At 47.2% G+C, this 20,067-nt stretch overlaps 1 protein-coding gene across 2 annotated transcripts in view; it reads left to right on the forward strand.

Annotated features, from left to right (window-relative positions):
* The window catches only part of TBC1D7 (TBC1 domain family member 7), a 474,622-nt gene that overhangs the window by 234,962 nt on the left and 219,593 nt on the right, over positions 1-20,067 (forward strand). For both annotated transcript variants that reach the window (XM_069620493.1, XM_069620492.1), the window contains exon 5: positions 2,029-2,166. In XM_069620493.1, coding sequence (XP_069476594.1) covers positions 2,029-2,166 — 138 coding nt within the window. The remainder of the gene's footprint in view (positions 1-2,028; positions 2,167-20,067) is intronic.

Consider the following 20,067-nt stretch of genomic DNA (forward strand, 5'->3'; position numbering starts at 1 on the left):
GTGATTCCTGGAAGCTTGCAGCCCTCGTGGCAGGAGGGCATTATCATAATGACTGCCTGAAAAAGACCCCAATAAGGGGGAGGAGGAGGTAAAATGCCCTTTCAGCCTTGGATGTGAAACCTGAAAAACCCAAGGTCCAAGATGGAGCAGTTGCGAAACCTGGGAGAAATGAAGATCCAAGAGGGAGCATTTTAGAACTCTTGAGAAGCCAAAATCTGAGAGACCTGCTGTGAATTCTAACGGAACCTACGGAACAGGAGCCTGATTCAATGAAGGATTGGACCTCATACAGTCGAGAGTTCTACTAGAAGTGGGATGAAAGCTGGAGGACTGAGGGGAGTCTGGACTGCGCATGACCCAAATATAAATCCTTCCCAGAAGATATCATTTAGATTATTCTTTTGATAGACTATGGGTGGTCTTTCAAAAATTGAAGAATAGGTTTACAAACTCTTGTGTTGGTCAAACCGTAAGACTTTACGAAGAGTAGGGATTTTGAGACTTTGTATTGGCCATCTCATTTGGATATTGTTTTTAGGAGTAGGCTACCTCAGGAAAAGGCAAGGGGCCTCATTACGACCCTGGCGCTCCCGTAATGAAGGGGGCCGGTACAGGACCAGCCCCCTTCATTACGGGAGCGCCGATTACGAGTTTCCCTTTGCGGGATCCGGATCAGATGTCTGGTAAAACCAGGCGTCTTTTCCGGGTCCCGCGAGGGGAAGAGGGAGGTAACAACGGGACACTTTTAATGTGCCCATTGTTACCTCCCAGCCCATTCCCATTGAGCCCTATGGGGGCTCAAATGGGAATGGGGAATGGTTCCTGCAAGGAGTACTTGCCAGGTCCTCCTATGTCGGAATGACCCGGTAAGTCCCCATTGCAGGAACCCGGTAATGGAGCCCGGTATGGAGGCAGCCATGGAGCTAATAGCTAAAAGCTCCATGGCTACCTCCATACTCGTAATGAGGCCCAAGGATTTATGAGACACGGTTTGGGATTTTTTTTTATCCTGGCGTGGAATGCCTAAAGAACCCTCATGTTTGGTTGACCCATCCTGACTAATGAGTAATAGTTATCATTGTATTTAGTTGTAGGATTTATTCTAGTTCAAGTAGGCATGTATACACCTTTTCCCATGAGAATTGATGCTGAATAAAGAAAGTTGCACTCAGTCTTTGAGTTCAGTGTGCCATTGCCCGACATGGTCGCACTTTGCCAATACTTCTTTTTACAAATCATGGGGTGTATAGTGCCATTGAATCCTCCAGCTGTTGGTTTGATGGAAACTCCCTTTTAACAATGCTTGGTGATTGTCTTGCACTAAAGATTGATGAGCCTTCCTTTCTTGAACTACGGGGACGCCACGAGATTTGAAGACATTGGCATTTTGCACCACTGGTATAGATACTTTGATACATTCACACGTTTATAATCCGTGATTCAGCTGCTCTCTTTTAGAGAGCTCGATATAAGGGAGCAAAAACTGCATCTTCCTGTTCATCGTGGGTTAACTGGTTGCTCTATTTTTAAGTGTAATCAGAGTTTCCATAATCTGAATTCAGGACTAGATTAAATAAAGCATTTACACTGGTCACATGATGGTGGTGGGGGGACCCAGCAGTTTTATTTTCTTAGCATTCATATGTTTCTAGCGTCCCCCCACCGCCTTGGTGCACAGTTACCCTAAGGCCTTTTTTAAAGGTTATCCTATGCACCTTTGGGGGGCACCCAACGAACACTGGTCGCCATAGCCCTCTTAAATGATTAAAGACTACAAGTCCCAAGTACAAAATTAGTCAATTAATTTAGGATGGATATATATGCTCCATGAACAGTGACAGTGCAGGGGAAAGTATGTATGCGTATATAGATCTCTACCACTTATTTTGACACATCATCGGGTTTTCTGCTACCTGTTTTCAGCTGCTCCAGCTCATTGTTGGGTTGTTAATGTCTGGGTCTGACAACACCCTGGGATACATTTTGCAGACAGTAAGACAGTTTAAAACAATTGCGTTTCTGTTTCAGGACCCAAAAGATGCACAGTTTCTAGACATCGCCAAATCTATGGAGGAGATGGTGGATGATGACGTGGACTGTTATTGGCTTGTCAGAAGCTTTGTTAACCTACTGAACACCAAGTATAAGGATTTGCTGCCACAGCTGGTGAGCACAGTTTATTTTTATTCTGTTAAAATAAGTTGTTTGCAATTGTTGAACAGAGCAATGTAATTTGTGGAAATGCTTGCAGCACAGAGCTACTAAGTGCCCATTCTTTATAAGTGTACCATAACAATGTAAATGGCCTATATCAAATCCAGCACCTGCAGACTGCCCACCAAAGAGGCTATCTGCATTGGACTAAACATCTGTTGCGTTAAAGGCTTCTATTTTTGTATAGGGGTTTTCTAGTTTCTTGCCTCCTACACCCCTGGATTGTCACCTGTGCACTGCTTTCTACAGTACTAAGTGTACTGGCCTGTTTGAACGACACATCTTCTAACTTGATGGTTCATTTTATTGCAGTTAATTGGGCATATTTAATACACCTGTACATTTGACTTGGTTGTTATGCAGCAGATAATGCCCTCATTGTAGGATTTTGATCTCATCTTGGATGGATAAAGATGTTGCTTCATTTAGTTCTGTCTTCTGTACTGATCTGGCTGCTAGGGGTCTGTATCTTTTTTCAAGTACTACTACGTCCCGTCCCCTTTCCTCCATACTTATGGGACATCTCTCCGTCCTGTGGGACGGGACCGGAGCACTTTGTAAAAAGCATCCAAAAATTATTTTCAAAAATGTTTCCTTCCTCTTTCTTGCGTGGGGCCCGGCATGCAGCTGTAACCCCGCCCACCTTGGCTCCGCCCCATGCATCGCCCATCAGTCCTTTTCTCAGCTCGTTCGGCATTGGACGCACTTGCATCCGCGGAAGATTTTCTTCCCTTTTTTCCTCTCTGCCTCTCCCTAGCGATTGTGTGCTAGTCTGTCTATGTTGTTCAAACTAGACTTTCCAGATTGTTGATCGTGTCACCGACGCTTCGCAAGGGCGGATCCCCATCCTCTTTGTTTAGAGTGTTTGGGTCCGGATCACCGTTGGGACTCCTGTTTTTACTGCAACTCCCTTTCGGTCCGGGCACTTCAACGTCGGTTGGAGCGGTGGGAGGAGGTGTTCCGACAAACTCCTCCTTCGCATTTTCAGACGTTCATCGACGAAAAGAAGAAACGCCCGGTAAGTTCTTTACTTTTCAGAGCACCCCGGCCGGGGATACTTTTTCGGGTTCCTCCCGGGCCAGGAGGAGCATTGATCGCTCTGTCACCGGGGATTGCCCTGAGGTGCCTGTTGGGCCTAATATGTGTACCGTAGTTTTCTCTGAGGGTCTCCATAAGGGGCCTGTGGATACCGGAGAACGCTTTGAGGCCCCTCCTGTGGGGGCTGTTTGTAGACCCAGTTCTACTGAGTCGTGGGGTACCGGAGCTCGCTCTGAGGCCTCTCTATCGGCTTCCCTCAAGAATAAGACCGGGGTGCGCCCCGAGGCCTTGGTTGGGCTTGGTGTCACCGAACGGATGTTCGAGGCCCGCGCGAATAAGGCTGTTACCAGACCTGGGTCTGAGGTCCCTCGTACAGAGGCTAAAGCTACCAACATATCTGAGAGGCCTGACAAGGCCTTATTGGTGAAGGTTGTTTCTCACTGTTCCCGCTCTTGCGGCGACACCAGATCTGTTGAGGGGGGCAAAGAAGGAAAGTTATTCTTTTACCGGCAGTGCCGAGGTCCTTCCTAGGAAGGCTAATTTGGCGGTTGGTATGTTGCAGAAACATTCCAGGCCTCATAGTACTGGCTCTGCCGAGGTTCCTTATGTTAAGGCTAAAGTTAAGACCCCTGATCCATCGGCGGGGACCCCTGCCTCTCTTCCTCACGTGCCGCAGTTCCCCTCAGGCGATGACAAAATGGCGCCGTTCCCGCCACGACCGCGGTGGCCATTTTGGGTACTACCCCTTCAACTATGCCATCGGCCTCTGGTGTAGGGCTTGGTTCCATGGGTGAACATAAAGTTCCTTGTGCGCATCCTTATCGGCCAGTTTATGATTGGAATGCCCGGATGCCCCTTCCACACAATGTTTCATTGCCTGCGGGGTCGGCAACTTTGATTTATGTGGATACGTCGGTGGAGGGGCCGGTGTGGCACCCTTCCCCGTTACGTCCCTGGAATTATCCTCCTCATGAGAGGCGTCCTCTGGTTCCAAAAAAGTCCCTAAAGTACGCCTTTTTCGGCAAATTTCAAACGCTCATGCGTACCGACCCCATGAGGGAATATTTCAAAGGGCTTTTTAGGGAGATATGTCCGCACGTGCCTCTGGCTCCACCTGTTCCTCCGGTGGTTCCGCCGGCGCCTCCCTTGCCTACGGTGCCTTCCCCGACTCTTCCGCCTTTGCCCCTATTGTCCCCCATGGACAAGGCAGCACCCGACACGGCTCAGCAGGATCCTGACCTGTCGGATGACGTGCAAGGCGATCAGGACACCCAGGACCTGCCCCGCTCTATTAAAGCTTTTCATGACCAGGTACTGGACATGTGCTTCTTGGATGTTCTGGTGCCGAGGTACCTGCTCCGCAGGAGGGCGTGCTTTCTGGGGCGTTCACCCTGTCTCCTTTGGAGCGTACCGGCTTGTTCTTGCAGAAGGACGTTCTGGCCGAGGTCCGCAGTGTCTGGGAAAAGCCACACTCTGGACTTTTCGTCAAATAAGAAAATTGACTCGCGATACAGGCTGCATTCTTCGGAAGAGGTGGCCCTGTCGTCTTGTCCGCCCCCATCCTCCACAGTGGTGGCTGCGGCCATTTTACAGTCCAGGCCTGCAGCATCCTCTTCCACGATGGCTAATCAGGTTCTGGGAAAGGAGGATAAGCTCCTTGACTGCCTTGGGAGAAAGATTTTCGCCAACTCGGCCTTGCAGCTCAGGCAGGCCAATGCCGAACTGGTGTTAGCGGGGGCTAATATGCGGATGTGGAAAGGTCTGTCGGAGTTTGAGGAGTTCATCACGGTTGAGAAGCTGGAAGACTTTAAAGCAGGATTATCCGACGCCTGGGTCTTGGTCCAGGATCTCCTGGAGGCTGCGGCTCATCACGTAGACACCTCAGCTCGGGGCCTTATGCTGGGGGTTGATACCTCATGGCAGGCGTGGCTGCATGCCACCAAATTCTCAAAAGAAGTGCAGGACAAGGTGTTCGACCTTCCGTTCGATGGTAAGGAGCTCTTTCATTCTACAACAGATGTAGAGCTCACCAAGATGAAGGCTAGCACTCAGACAGCTAAGTCCTTGTTGGTCCTTGTTAAGACCCCTTTCAAAACTCAGAGACAGTTGTCGCAAAGCCGACCCTCCTCTGGCTTTAGGGGCTTCCTAGACCGGAAATCTCGCAGTGGATACCCCTTCAGGCAATAACCGCCATAGGCAAAAACGGACTCGGATTTTCTCCCGCTCCTCCTCCTCCTCCTCAGGTTCAGGTGGCAATACCACCGAAAAACCTACAAAATGAGGGTTCTCCACACTCGCACAAGACCACGGTGGGAGGACGCATTGCGTCTCATTGGGAGGCGTGGCAGACCATCACCGAAGACAGATGGGTCTCGTCAGTCGCTCGGGTGGGCTTCCGCTTACCCCTACCCCACCTTTCAACCCTCCTTTACAGCTGTCGGGCTCGCTCTCCCTCAAAGCCGAGGTTCAGAAACTTCTGGACCTCAGAGCTGTGGAACCATCGTAGACCTTTCCCAGTTCAATCTTTTCCTACCCCAAGAGAAATTCAAGATGATCACACCCAGCCAGATACGGTCCTCCTTGCAGAGGGGCGATTGGCTCAGTGTGGTGATCTTCAGGATGCGTACATGCATATTCTGATTTGGAATCCACACAGGAGATATCTGTTTCTCTTTGGGAGAGGAGCACTTCCAGTTTCGACTGCTTCCTTTTGGCCTCAGCTCTGCGCCGCGTGTCTTCACGAAGATGATGTCGGTGATTGCGGCCTATCTTCGTCTGCAGGGTATCTGTATTTGGACGACTAGCTCTTACGCAGTCCTTGCCCGTTGAAAGCAGCGGGCAATCTTCAGTCTCTCCTTCAGCTCATGTTCCATCTTGAGCTGTCGGTGAACTGGCGGAAATCTTCCATGACGGTCTCGCAGGACTTGATTTTCCTGGGTTTTTGCTGGAACACGATCAACTGCAGAGTGTACCTGACCGGGGACAGAATGGCGGATCTGTTAGCCACGTGACAGATGTTTGCGCAGTCGGAGAGCATGTCAGCCTGGTGCTTCCAGAGGCTTCTGGGCCTCATGGCCTCATGCGTGTTGGCTCTTCCTCGCCTCAAGATGAGGCGGACTCAGATGGCTCTTTGGAGTTCTTGGCGTCAGGCTGTGGACCCGGACTCCAAGCTGATAATGATTCCGGCTTCCATGAGAGTTGACCTGGAATGGTGGTCATCTCTCAGCAACATGCCAGTGGGTGCGGGGTTTCAGGACCCAGCCCCTACGGTGACGATCACAACGGACTCCTCCCTCCTGGGGTGGGGTGCGATGTAAGATCCTCTTCAGGTCTCGGATCTCTGGTTGCCTCAGGACAGGCTCCTCCACATAAATCATTTAGAGCTTCTGCCGATCTTCCTAGCGCTCACGGCGTTCAGACCGATCATAGCTTACAATGTGGTCCGCATACACACGGACAATGTGGTGTTGATGTATTACATCAACAAGCAAGGGGGAACCAACTCTCCCCCTCTCGTGGATCTGTCCATCCAGATTTGGGAGTGGGCTGTGCTTCATGGTGTTTGGCTGCTTGCAGTGCACATCCCGGGCCAGCTGAATGTCCCAGCGGATGCCCTCAGCAGGCGGACAGTGGTCAGCTACGAGTGGGAGTTGAAGGTGGAGGTCCTCTCATGGATTTTCTTGCGTTGAGGCACACCAGAGGTGGACCTCTTCGCTACGGCGGTAAACAAGAATCTTCCTCAGTATGCCTCCAGAAACTTCAACACCTGTCGGTGTTTCCGCCGATCAGGTTGCCAGTGACTCCCGATCTTCACCAGGGGGAACAGCAGCTGTGGCACCCCTCCCCACAATCGCTCAGCTTGGCGGTGCCTGAGTTCAAGTCTTTAGAACATCTTAACTTGTCTGTGGATAACATGCGTATTATCCAGGCAGCCAAGAAACCCTCGACTAGATCCCAATACAGAAGTAAATGGCTAAGGTTTTGTCATTGGTGTTTGGAAAAACAGTTGGACCCAAGGGGGGGATACGATTGACATGGTGCTGTCCTTCGTATCCTTCTTAGCAGAGTCGGGTGTTCATGTTCTGTCATGCAGAACTTACCTTTCAGCGGTCTCCGCTTACCTTTCTACGGACCAATGCTCTTACTCTGTGTAATCCAGTGGTTAAGAGGCATTTTGCAGGCTTGACACGCCTCTACCCTCCAATTCGTAGTCCGCACCCGCCGTGGGATCTAAATGTAGTCCTGATGGCGTTGTGCGATAAGCCTTTTGAACCAATGGCCACGGTGGACCTCAAGTACTTATCCTGGAAAGTGTCCTTTTTGGTCGCCATTACGTCAGCGAGGCGGGTGTCACGCCCCTACGTTCCATGAACACATCTCACAATACAGCTCCCACTATCTCCACCAAAATACATGCCAAAACACACACTCCCCTGCAGGCCTGCCGGCAAGGAATGGGACAAGGTCAACGACGCCGGTTCTTGCCATCTCAGCGTTGGTTTCCATTCCGGCGGTGGCAATTGCCATGGAGACGCGCCACGGGCATTCTACAACGTCTCCGTTGCCGGCACCTGAGAGCTCCTCCTTCAGCACGTTCGATCACGTGACGGATGATGAGTCATGTGATCATTAGTCAGCGTTCAAAAGGGACGCGCTGACTGCCCTTCAGCGCTTCACAGCTGATCCTGTTGGGCGCATTACGGACTACGGATTCAGATTACTACCACTGACCTCGGATTGATTTTGGACTCTGATTTTGGCTTCTTCCTTCACGGTACCGTTGTTTGGAACTATTTTCTACTGGATTCGACCACATTTCCGTCCCTGGATTGCTATTTGGATTGCCCTTTTGTTATGAACTATGTTCTTGGATTACGCACTTTTTCTGATTGACTTACGTTTTCTGGCTTCTACGTAAGGTGGTCATTTCATTCATACTAAGTGCTTTACCAACCTGTCATCTGGTCATCACCCTTGCCGGCTGCCTCCGACAAACATCTTTACACCATTATTAAGTCCCGACCAACTCCTAAGGGTAAGCCTTATTCTAGACTTATTACACATTCATATACAAGCCTGGGGTTCTGTGTTTATGACCTAACTTCGTGTTTGCCTTACAGTGGTCATAAACCTTCCGGCATCTTCAGGCATTCCTGGTTGCGGCTGACGAAGATCACCACCTGTGGCCTCAAGGACTGCTCGGGCAGTAATTTCTTGTTTGCTCGAGTGGTACTTGGGGACGGAGGTTTCATCGGCTACACGACCATCAAGTCTTGACAGCGGGTGAGTGAGCTCCAGGCCTTGTCGGTGGAGCACCCCTTTTTGGTCTTTCACAAGGATAAAGTAGTCCTAAGGACAAATCCTGCTTTCCTGCCGAAGATGGTATCTGAGTTCCATCTGAATCAGTCGATCTCCCTGCCGGTCTTTTTTCCGAACCCTGCCTCAGAGGCAGAAAGGGTTCTGCATTGTCTCGATGTCAGGAGGGCTCTTAAATTCTATCTGGACAGAACATCCGAGCTTAGGAGTTCTCAACTATTTGTGACTTTTGGTAACCCTCATGGTAAGCAGGCATCTAAAGCGACTATTTCCCGGTGGATCGCCGCCTGCATTACGGAGTCTTTCACCGTCCAAGGGCGGAAGCCTCCTAGGGGTATTCATGCACACCTGGTGCGGGGCAAGGCAGCCGCGGTTGCTTTTTAGAAATATGTCCCCTGTGAGTCCATCGCTAGGGCAGCTACTTGGGCCTCCCCACCTGCTTTTTGTAAGCATTATTGTCTTGACATGAGCTCAAGAGCTGATGCTCAGTTTGGTCAGGCTGTGCTGAAGAACCTTTTTCAATAATGGGTATTTCCGTCCACCCGTAGTTCCTGTTAGGAGTGCTTGGGAATCTCCCATAAGTATGGAGAAAAGGGGACGAGACGTAGGAGTATAACCAGGTTACTCACCGTAGTGACCATCTTACTCCTAGTCCATAGTCCCCTTTCCTCCATACGCCCTCCCGCCGTCCCCACTGATAAGGTTCCTCTGTTATTGCTAATGGGTCTCTGACCTGACGATAGAAAAGGACTGGTGGGCGATGCGCGGGGCGGAGTCAAGGTGGGCGGCGTTACGCCCATGTGCCGGGCCCCACGCAAGAAAGAGATGAAGGACACATTTTCGAAACAAACATTTGGATGTATTTTACAAAGTGCTCCGGTCCCGTCCCACAGGACGGAGAGATGTCCCATAAGTATGGAGGAAAGGGGACTATGGACTAGGAGTAATGTGATCGCTACGGTGAGTAACCTAGTTATTCTCAACCATCTGGCGTCTTCACTCGATCACCACACTACTGCTGTGCGCCTTTGTGCACACTTCGATGTTTTCTGTCTGTAGTTTGCTAATTTAACTAGCCATTATATGGTATGAATGAAGAATTGTTCGTTTGGTGGCATTTCATATACTTTATATGCACTTAAGCATTGCCTCCTCTTTGAGCATGTCTGATCGCTGCCACGGTACAGTACAAGTAACACTGTAAATTGTGTCAAAGCTAGGTAGCACAGAGTCCTAAGTATCCTCACATGTTGCCTCCATGCGCAATGCCGCTCCTCCTAAATTATAATTTTCTGCTGTCCCACATGGAATAAAGCAGTCATCATTTTTTATTTTTTTATTCGTTTTCTTGTACAATACCAACATATCAATTCAACGGTCAACTTCCCCCGCCAGAAGTGAGATCCCTCCTTCCGATTGTCTGTTTACTTTTAGGATCCCCTAATGTCCAATATTCTGATCTTGTGTGGGAACCATTACACCATGTAGGTAGCCGCTTTGTAGGTAACGCAATACTGACTCCGAGTCATTTTTAATCCATCTTGGTCTCCCTGGATTCTGTGTTACCCACTCCAGTGATACAAAGTTCCAAACTTTCTGTAACCAGGGTTGGAGTGTGCGTGTTTGGTGTTTCCATTGTTGCGCTATCACCAATCATGCCGCTATTAATAAGATCCTGAACAACGTTTCTGTGTTTTGTTGGTGTTTTCGACCTTGGCTCCCGCATTCCAAACAACCAGATATTTTCCACCAACTGTCCCACTGCCTGGAACATCCCTTGCATTTGGGGTTTTATCCCCTCCCAAAATGTTTGTAACACTGGATATTCCCTCCAAATGTGTTTCCAGTTCCCCACTGTCTTACATCCCCTCCAACTTTGATCAGAAGCCTGGGGGAACATAGCATGGATCCTCTCGGGCTTGTATTGCCATTGTAGGAGGATTTTAATACACATTTCTCTCACGTGAATGGAGCAAGTTAGTTTTGGGGTGGCTCTACACAGGTATTCCCACTGATTCTTTGAGATTTTTTCCCCTGTTTTCATATAGTTCCATTGAACGCTTTCCTCCTGTTCATTCAGGAATCTATAAAGGTCTGAGACTAGGCTGTTTGACCCAGTGTGGGTCGTTCTATATGTTTAGAATAGTGTCAGTTGTCTCGTTGATGCTTCCTTGATGGTTAGGTTAGTCAGCCAATGTTTCAGTTGGTTGTATTTAAACCTGTCCTTTTCTGTCAGACCCAGTTCTCAAACACATTCCTCGAATGTCCTAAGGATATGTCCCTGATACATATTTCGTATCTTTTTGCAGCTTGCTTCCTCCCCTTTCTTGAATGCCCCTTTTTTCATCCCTCGTCGAAATTCAGGAGTTCCGAACATTGGATAAAATGGGGCTGTTTTCACTGTGAGTACCCCTCTTTCTATTTGACTCCCATAATTCCTCCCCTACACCTATTATTTCTCTAATCTTCACATTAGGGTGTCTGTTTTGTTTATTTAACCACATCAGCGCCGAGAAGGGTGATCCCGCTACCGCCCTATCATGTCTTGCCCATATTTTATGTAAACCTTCCGCCGACCATTCTCTCATGACCCGTATCTGTGCTGCCTCATAATATTTATAGAAATGTGGAAGAGCCAGGCCTCCCTTGTTTTTTGGTGCTGTTAACGTGGACATTGCTACCCGGGAGAGGGGGGGGTTCTTTTCTTCCAGATATATGATGATATTGCCTTGTTGAGAGATTTAAAGAAGGTATTTGAGACTCTAATGGGCACTACCTGAAAGTAGTATAGTAACTTTGGTAGAACCATTATTTTACTGTTGTCAGTCTCCCCCACCATGATACTGTGAGGGGGTTCCATTTCACTAGATCGAGCATGATTCTTTCCATTAGCTGTGGGTAATTTGCGCTATACAGTTGCCCTATCTTTTTGTGAGGGTTATGCCTGAATATTATATACCCTTTTCCGCATTTTTTAGTTGCACTTTTGTTCCGAGGCGATTTTCTTGGTCTGGGCGAAGGACTAGAGCAGCATTACTTGATCAGAGAGAGCTGGTGGGTGTGTAGAGCTGCAACATCCTCATGAAGCAAGCTGAACTCTTTCCATGGTAAGTACGATGGGAAATGCCAAGGCTTTTGAAGTGTATCTCATTTTGGGAGGCAAGCCATTCCAGCGTGGGTAATGCATTCCAACCTTTTCATCCCACGGCGTAGTCTTGCTGCAGCGTTTTGTGCCCTTCATAGCTTTCCCATGAGATAATTCGGGTGACCTAGAAAAAGGCTGTTTGCGTAATACAGTTTTGTTAGGACACACTATATTATTGACATGGCCCTTTGGGTGAACTAAACGTAGGGTTGTATGCGTCAAGTACGAGTTGGTGGAAACAGCTTCTGACAATCACTCTGACTTGTGGCACACATGCCTGCCTACTAGACCTTACCAAGCGAATGCTTGCACAAAATAGGTTTCACCAATGTAGGCACCACCATACAATGATCTGCTGTCAAAATATGCAATGGAAGCCTTAATTTGGTACACCTTTGCCTAACACAGACGATAAGGAATATATGGAGGAGAAAGCAGAGCTGGGGGGATGGGACTGACTGATCAGAGATCATGGAGAGGCTATATGATGATCCATTACTCCTTCAAATGAATCTTCTGGTTGGAAGCCTCATATGTGCGTGTACCATTTCAAAGGCTGCTAGCATTCCTGATTATGGAACCCATCCATCTCTTTCAGGCGTGTAGTAAGATTTCCACAGTCGGATAAAGTAAATGTCATCTGTGCTAAGAACAAGACAAAATCCTCCACAAACACGAGTAAAGGGGAGGTCACTAGTCACTATTTTTAAATACAAAATAACTTCATCCCAGAAGGCCAAAACTCATCCACAATCAGAATAGATCTTACATGTGTAACCCTGCCCGTTTTGACAGCTTGTCGTGACACTGTAGGTAAAGGAGGCCCTTTACCTACATTATCATGACAAGCTGTCAAAACGGGCCTGTTTCATAGGTGTAGTGAGCAGAGTCTAGGCTGGTGCTTGGATCATCTAATTTCTGCTGGAGATAGAAGTGGCTATGGCTTGTGCTTTGATGACAGGCATTTTGGCACCACTATGAGTGGGTCTAGTGCCTACTAGCGTCACAAAAGCAGTTGTGGCCCATTGCTGAAATAGGCTTTTTTTCTCCCGTGAGGCTCCTTAACACCCCTCCGGATTGTACCACTAAAATGGAAGGTTTAGTCCAGCGCAGCCAGTCATGGGTTGTTTTGAAAGACTAAATACATTTACCAAAACTATAGACTACCGAAAAGCACCTGGAGTGATAAAAACCACCTCATAAAGATAGATAGGTTGCACCTGTGGTCAATAGCCCTCACGGACTCCCGTACCACATCAAACTTTCCTCCTGAAGCTTAAGAGAGTACCCTACAGACTATAATCAATACAGAGATTGGGATGGGCACTGAAAGGAGAACAAAGTGCGCGCTTGCCATGTGAAGGGATGAATTACAACGTACATGTCCCAACAAGTCTGTGTATGGCAAAAGTGGGCCTGGATGGGAGCGTACAGGAGGGATTCGTGTTCTTCTCTTGTTTCACACATGGAACTATCGGTAATTATTTTTTTTATTCCTGGAATATGTGCCAGAATTTTTCAAAAGACTTTTACAATCAAATCAACAGTGCCAGAAAACAACCGGACAGTACCAATTCTTATTTTGGGAGGGGGATCCAACGTTTCAATGCTCTAAATGGTGAGGCACAAGACATTGACTATAATAATCTTGGGTTTATATGCTCAAACGGCTGGCACCCAATACTGGGCATGAGTCACAATAAGAGAACAGTGGACTTTGTACCATTCATACATGGGTAATGTATTTTATATTAGCCACATTAAATGCAAGCCAGTAAGCCATTAGCAATCAGGAGGCTCGCTGAAGTATCACTGGGAACATATTGTGTAGTGGGCACATTGTATGAACTAGTGAGCTTTAAGGAATTGGATGGAAGTCACTGCAGAGCACATGCCTACGTCGGACTTGTGGTTTTAGCATTCAGTGTTGGAAAGAGCCATGATGAAGGTTGGATGGATATTGAATTTGCTGCAGGTGATTATTTGGTGGGTACCAATACAAGGGAGATTCAACTGATTTTTTTTTTATTACAATGAGCTCAAGGTTGTCGGCAGGGTTAACCTATGTGCTGCTTCACATATACCCCACATAGTCCAAGCACTTGAAAATTGTGTGTTTTTGTATCCTTCTTTTGAATGTGCTTCTAAGATAACATGGGCAATTTTTCAAACTCACTGGGTCCCACGTTAGAGTTGCCTGTGCATAGTAAGTGTGGTACAGCTTTTTATGAATGTGAGCATTCTTGAAATGAGATCCTCAGCACTGCCCGAAGTGTGCATTCTTGAAGTGTGGGCCAGTGCAGTACATAGGATAACAGTAAAATAAAGACAATAAATAAAAGTACGGCCAGCTGGTAGCAAGGGTAAGTGCAGACATCAGGTGTCAAGTGCTAGTAGGGGCTGTGGGGGATACAGAAACAGTCCCTGAGTGCAAGGGTTGCCAGGGGGGCAGCGCAGGTGTGCAACTGGCAGGGAGGGGACCTGGGCCTGAGATCAGAGGGTAGCCACGTAACCGGTGCAGTTTCAGATTCAGCCAGGAGATCCGCATGGGAGAGGAGGAGAGAAAGCAGAAGCAAAGAGGCTTGAGTCTCAGAGAAGCAGGGAGGTTGTTCCAGAGGGAGGCCCCAGCTGAAGAGTGATCTACCACCAACTCGCTGCTTGGAGAAGCGACTGATCCTGAGGGAGTCAGAGGCAGATGAGCAAAGAGTTTGAGAAGGAAGAGAGAGTTGAAGGTATTGAGGTCCAAGACCACAGAAGACCTTGTGGACACTGCAGAGGGTTTGAACTTAATCTTCACCACCACTGAGAGCTAGTGCAGAGATTTCAGTCCTGGAGAGATATGATCCCTGGGCTTTAGGCCAAGGACAAGTCTTGCAGTCCTGTTTTGGATGATTTGCAGAGGGCAGAGAGTAGAGGCAGGCAGATTTAGAAAGAGGCTGTTGCAGTAATCAAGTCTAGGGAGAACCAGAGCTCTGGAGACGGTGAGCTCCAGGGGGAAGGAGAGGAAAGGAAGAATACCTCTGAGGAGGGGCAGCTGCTAGTGTCACTTTTTAGAGACGTCAGAGGTGTGCGGAGAGAAGGAAAGTGTGGAGTCGAAGATGACCCAGAGGTTTTTAGCCTCCCAGGTGGGAGCAGAAAGAGGGCCAAGAGGCCTGCCAGAGAGTGACAGGAATGGAGGGAGCAGGTGTGCCGATGTCTTACTGGCATTAAGGCGGAGATCATTGGCGGCACACCACTCCTGGATGGCGGACAGACAGTCAGAGATGAGAAAAGGAGAAGAGGTGGCGGAAGGGAGCCTGAAAATGAGGTGGGCGTCATCCGCATAGCACTGAAGGTTGGGGCAGAGAGCGGCAATGCGGTGGGCAAGAAGTGCCAGGTATTGGTTGAACAGCAGGGAGAGAGGTTAGACCCCTGGGGAACACCACAGGTAGAGATGGAGATGAGGAGAGGAAGGATGCAAGTTGGACCTGAGAGGGTCGAATTTCATCCCTGCCGTCACAGAGACCCAGTGGAGAGCTTTTAGGGCTTCAGAGATGCGGTCCCTGGGCTTGAGGGCAACAATGGGTCTTGCAGTCCTATTCTGGATGAGTTGGAGCGAAATGGAAGAGACAGATTGAGAAAGAGGCTGGTGCAGTAGTCCAGTCTGAAGAGAACCAGAGCTCTGGAGACATTGATTTTCTGGGGAAAGTGAGGAAATGGAGAAGGCCTCTGAGGAGGTAGAGCTGAAAATGTGCCTTCTTAGCAAGGTCCACAATATGAGGTGAGAAGGAGAGAGAGGAGGCGAAGATGACTCCCAGTTTTCTTGACTCGCAAAAGGGTGAGGGGAGGGGGCCGAAGGAGGGCAGCAGCCAGAGATAAGGGGGTAAGGAAGTTTTGTAATTGGTGCAGCACTAAAGGTAGGATCTGGGGTTGAGTTCTGATGGCGAAATTATGTTTTTGGAGAAGGAAGGCAGTCTTGGAGGCTGTTTGGGGTCCGGTATTCCCATCGTAGCTTTTGTGGTCGTAGACCAAGGCAGAGAGGTGCGTCTTCAGACCTGAACTTGAGGATGTATGTCCCATGTGAGGTGTCAGGGCATTCTAGACGGAAGCCTTCAGCCTACGGATCTCTTCAATTTGGTTGGGCAGGTGGAGCGAAGGATCAACTTTGGGTTTCTGAAAGGCTGGTAAGGTTGGTGGTAAGTAAGTCATAAAGAGCCTCTTCATGGATGCTCTGCCGCAGAATGACAATCTTCTCATCATATGGTCTATTGGGACATAGTCTCACTTACAAATGTATGTGCAAGGAAATGACTCTTCAACTTTCCTCTTTGCACCGCTCTCGGTAGATTTTCTGATGCTCACATGCCCAAATCTAGACTCTCACCGGGTTACAGTAACCTGGTTACTATCCCTGAAGGTGATCATTAGGACATTGAGCCTTTGCAAGACCGTATGAAACGGTTTTCCATGCGGGAAAAAAATATGTTCAGGAACTTCGATTTCAGGGAGTTCGATAATTGTTTACTGTAAACCAAGCTGGGCAAATTCATATAGTATTGTTTACAATGCCCTTTACCATATTTAATAGGAATCAAAATGCAGCGCTCTAGAAATAACCATCTCGGTTCTAAAATACACTTAACTCCGACATTATTGTAGTATTCCACTAGGTGGCAGTCGAGACTAATACTGCATTGTCGCACATACTTTTATTTATTTTCCTTTCCCCATGCTTGATTTTCTTGGCAGAGTTACAGGACATCCCCGTACTACACATACCTCTACTTTTGTAGAATCGCAAAAGAGGTAAACTTACGTGTTGTTCTCGTGAATGTGTCGAGCAGATCCTTTCCTTGTTTGCCTTCTATACTGCACAGGGCAGACAGACATAGTAGTGTCATCTATTGTCGCCGTCTCCTCCTCGTGCTCCTGGCTGTACTGAGTTCGGATGTTGATTTCGTAATCCCATTCCATGCAGTCTTTTTTTGTTTTCTTGATTCATGGACTATCTTATTCGAAGACCTGTGAAGGTGTAATTTTCCCTACTAGTTTAAGGTACACATCCTTAGAGGGATTGCTTAATCTTGACAAGATAATGAGTTTTTCACTAAAGCATACAGTTGTGCGTGTGTGTGTGTTTGATCCCTCTAGCCTAGGTATGATGGCGTCCTACCTTGCATTGAAATTAAACTTGCTCCTGTATCGAACCCTCGGGGGCAGAGGAATCGAAGGGGGAGTTGTTGGGGCTTTGACTCTAGGCCAAAGAGTGAAGCCCTTTGTACCATTACCAGTACGTGTAGGGGTTTTCGTATTAGGTTGGTGGAAGTTTTGTGTACTCTGACCTTGGGTGGGCCTCCCTGTGTCCCCACAGAAATTTGGGCGAGACAAAGGTATGTGAAGGAGTTGTGGTAGCTTGGACATTGCGAAAGTAAATGTGTTTTGTAGGTGTGCAAGATTCTGGAAGGCTCGTTTCCACGAGGGTGAGATTTAGTTCCAACTAGTTGCATGTTGCCGTCTGGTGGAAACACCCCTCTACTGTAAAAGAGAAGGCTGCGGCATGTGCCATGTTCAGTGTAGCAGGTGAACAGGTTGAAGGTTTCGGTGTCCGGGCCTGAGGGTGCCCCGCAGCATCTCCTAGCTCCAGACACGGCTGACCTCAGTACATTACAGTTGGTAAGAGTGAGGGAGCTAATGATGAGGTGCTGAACATGCTTCACTGGAGTTTGTTGATGGCAATCACAGTGTTGCACCCTTAGCCCTGAGGAGTGTGTTCCTTTCAGAGAATATTCAAAAGTAATTTACTTTCTTGATGGATATATGAAAAGTATAACCCCAATCGGATCATAAGGTTCACGTTTCATCTCACATCTGACTGGAGTGATAACTATTGTAAGAGGATTCAATTCAGCACTACAGCCAAGTTAACGCCTAGTCTATGATACTGAATGAAAACCCTTATTGATATATCTTTAGGTCCAGTTCATGCGTTCTGGATGACTACCCTTGTATAACACCCCTCTCTTGGAATCCCCCTGACCCCACTGAGCCAAGAAGTAGTTCTGTTTTGCAAGTTTAAAAGGTTTATTTGATAAATTAAAATATAGATATCACACTTTATAATAAATTAATAATTGAATATCACACTTTATCTGATATGGGAAATATTAACAACGGAGAATCTGGCACTAGCACACTTCTTTATAATGACTAATGAGTGGACATGAAATGAATAAGGTAGCACACTGGTAAATGGTACAACAGAAAAAGGTGGTAAAGAATGCTTTATGTAGTTCAAATGGATATAATGTTGAATAAAAATGCAATACAGAAAATACTCAATATGATTTCAACAGACAATGTAATCACTTTTCTCTGGCAAGCCCTTCCCCCCCTTTTTATGCAATGCAAGGAATGGAAGGAAGCACACAGTTCTCAGAAATGCAATCAACTGTAATTCAGTTCACCCCAGCAAGCTTAAACAACAGAAAACAGATAGGAGTTTTGAAATCACAGGCCCAAACTGCTTTGATATGTGCTGGCAATGAATGAGAAATATGCTAAATTTGCTTTTAATTCCCCTTTAGAGGTTCAGGATGAGTGGTATCTAGTTAATATTAGTCCAGGCTCACACTAGCAATGATGCCGGAATGATTATCAGGTCAAACGAATTTCTAGCAAATGGAAATCAGCATCAGCAGTTTTTTTACATGTGAAGAGATTGCAAATCGCGGCAAAATTCGCGGGTGCGTGTTCCGCGATTGCGGTAAAACTATAAGGGGTAGGGATGTGGTTCTAGGTTCCTAGGAAAGCCTGGGATCTCAGCTTCCAAATAAAAGTTATTGCAAGTCTCTAACCCAAACGGTTGCGGAGATATGAGCAATTTAGTAAAGGTCGTTTTTGGTTTTGTAAATTTTAAACGCACACTTTTTCAAAATGACAAGTGACAAATTTTTGCAGCTAGAATGACAGGTGACAGCTAGGAGGCAGTTCTACTTGGGTTAAATAAATTGAATTAGATGAATTCAACTAAGAGATGTGTTCTGAGTTTGCTAAGTACTCACAAGAGATTTTGAACAGGAAAGCGACTTGTCACGATCTGGTCAACAGTCTGGTCAGGTCTTTCCGGGTTCTGCTCACAGCGCCTGGTCTGGTCTCTCTGCTAGGCACTGCACTGCTTTCTCTCTGGGTTCTGCTCACAGCTAGGCACAGCACTGCTTTCCCTCTGGTCTGGGTTTTGAAGTCTCTAGTTTGGCTTTCAGGAGGTTGATGAATTTGAAGTCTGGATCTCGGGATGTTGTCTGGTCCAGCAAAGTGCGCTGCAGCAAATGGAATTTTAGGTCCCTACCTAAGTTTCAGTGGTCCATTTATATGTTCTCCAAGTGGGTGTGTGTGTCGCATCACTAGCCTTGCCCCTCTCCACTTTCCATTGGTCCAGCTTTCATCCCTTACTTGATTGGGGGAATGAAATGAAGTGTCATCATGATGAGGTCTGTTTATGATACAGAGAACCCACCCCTTTCAACTTTATACACAATCTATATCTGACCTAAAAACATATTTGCACAGGTACACATTTGATTAAAATCACATATACATGGTGTGGCTGAATTTAGCCATGTCTCTGTCCAAATGTGTTCATCCTCGGAGCTTGCATTCAAAAACGGCCACTTCTAGCACTTATTCATGTGCTGCACAACATTGGATCTTCATTAAATTTTACACAACTGTTCCTCACATATCTACCCACATACCAATGCATTTTCGTTTGTCTAGCTGAAACAGGGAGTCTGTAATATTAATAAACAATGGGGTTTTGCCCCAGAACATCACTCAAATTCGAGTTTGGCCTTGAATGAAAGGTACATTTTCTTAATTAAAGCTCTCAAAGTTATACATTTCTGTCATTTGATTACAAAGAGTTATCAGTGTTTTTGTAAAATATATATTTTCTTTTCAATTCAATCCTCAGAGTGTTGAGGTCCGCCTCCAAGACTTGGGTGGGTCAGTCCTCTGGGCAGGCAGGGCTTTGTTGACATTAAACAGTTCAGAATTAACATATTCCTTTCAGAGGAAAGGGTCCTTTGTGTGGTCTCTGGGAAGCTCCCAGCCAGTCTGCCTTCTATCAATCAAGAGGTCATGTGAGATTCTAACTCCTGGTGTGAAGCTTCTGGAGGTGAGAGGGTTTCCCAGGCTTCAGGCCTCTGGGAACAGCATGTGGCTAATTTTTTAATTAAAATGCAGCCTTTGAAGTCAGCTGAGTCAAATCCCTTTGTACAGCAACTGCACTCAGTTCTCCAGTCAGAGTTTAGACCGCTAGTGCCGCCTAGAGGATTTTGTTGGCACTGCATGCAACTTTGGGATTTTCTTGGATTAAT

This window comes from Ambystoma mexicanum, chromosome 5q (genome assembly GCF_040938575.1).
Source record: "Ambystoma mexicanum isolate Mex_15411 chromosome 5q, UKY_AmexF1_1, whole genome shotgun sequence".
Classification (NCBI taxonomy): Eukaryota; Metazoa; Chordata; class Amphibia; order Caudata; family Ambystomatidae; genus Ambystoma; species Ambystoma mexicanum.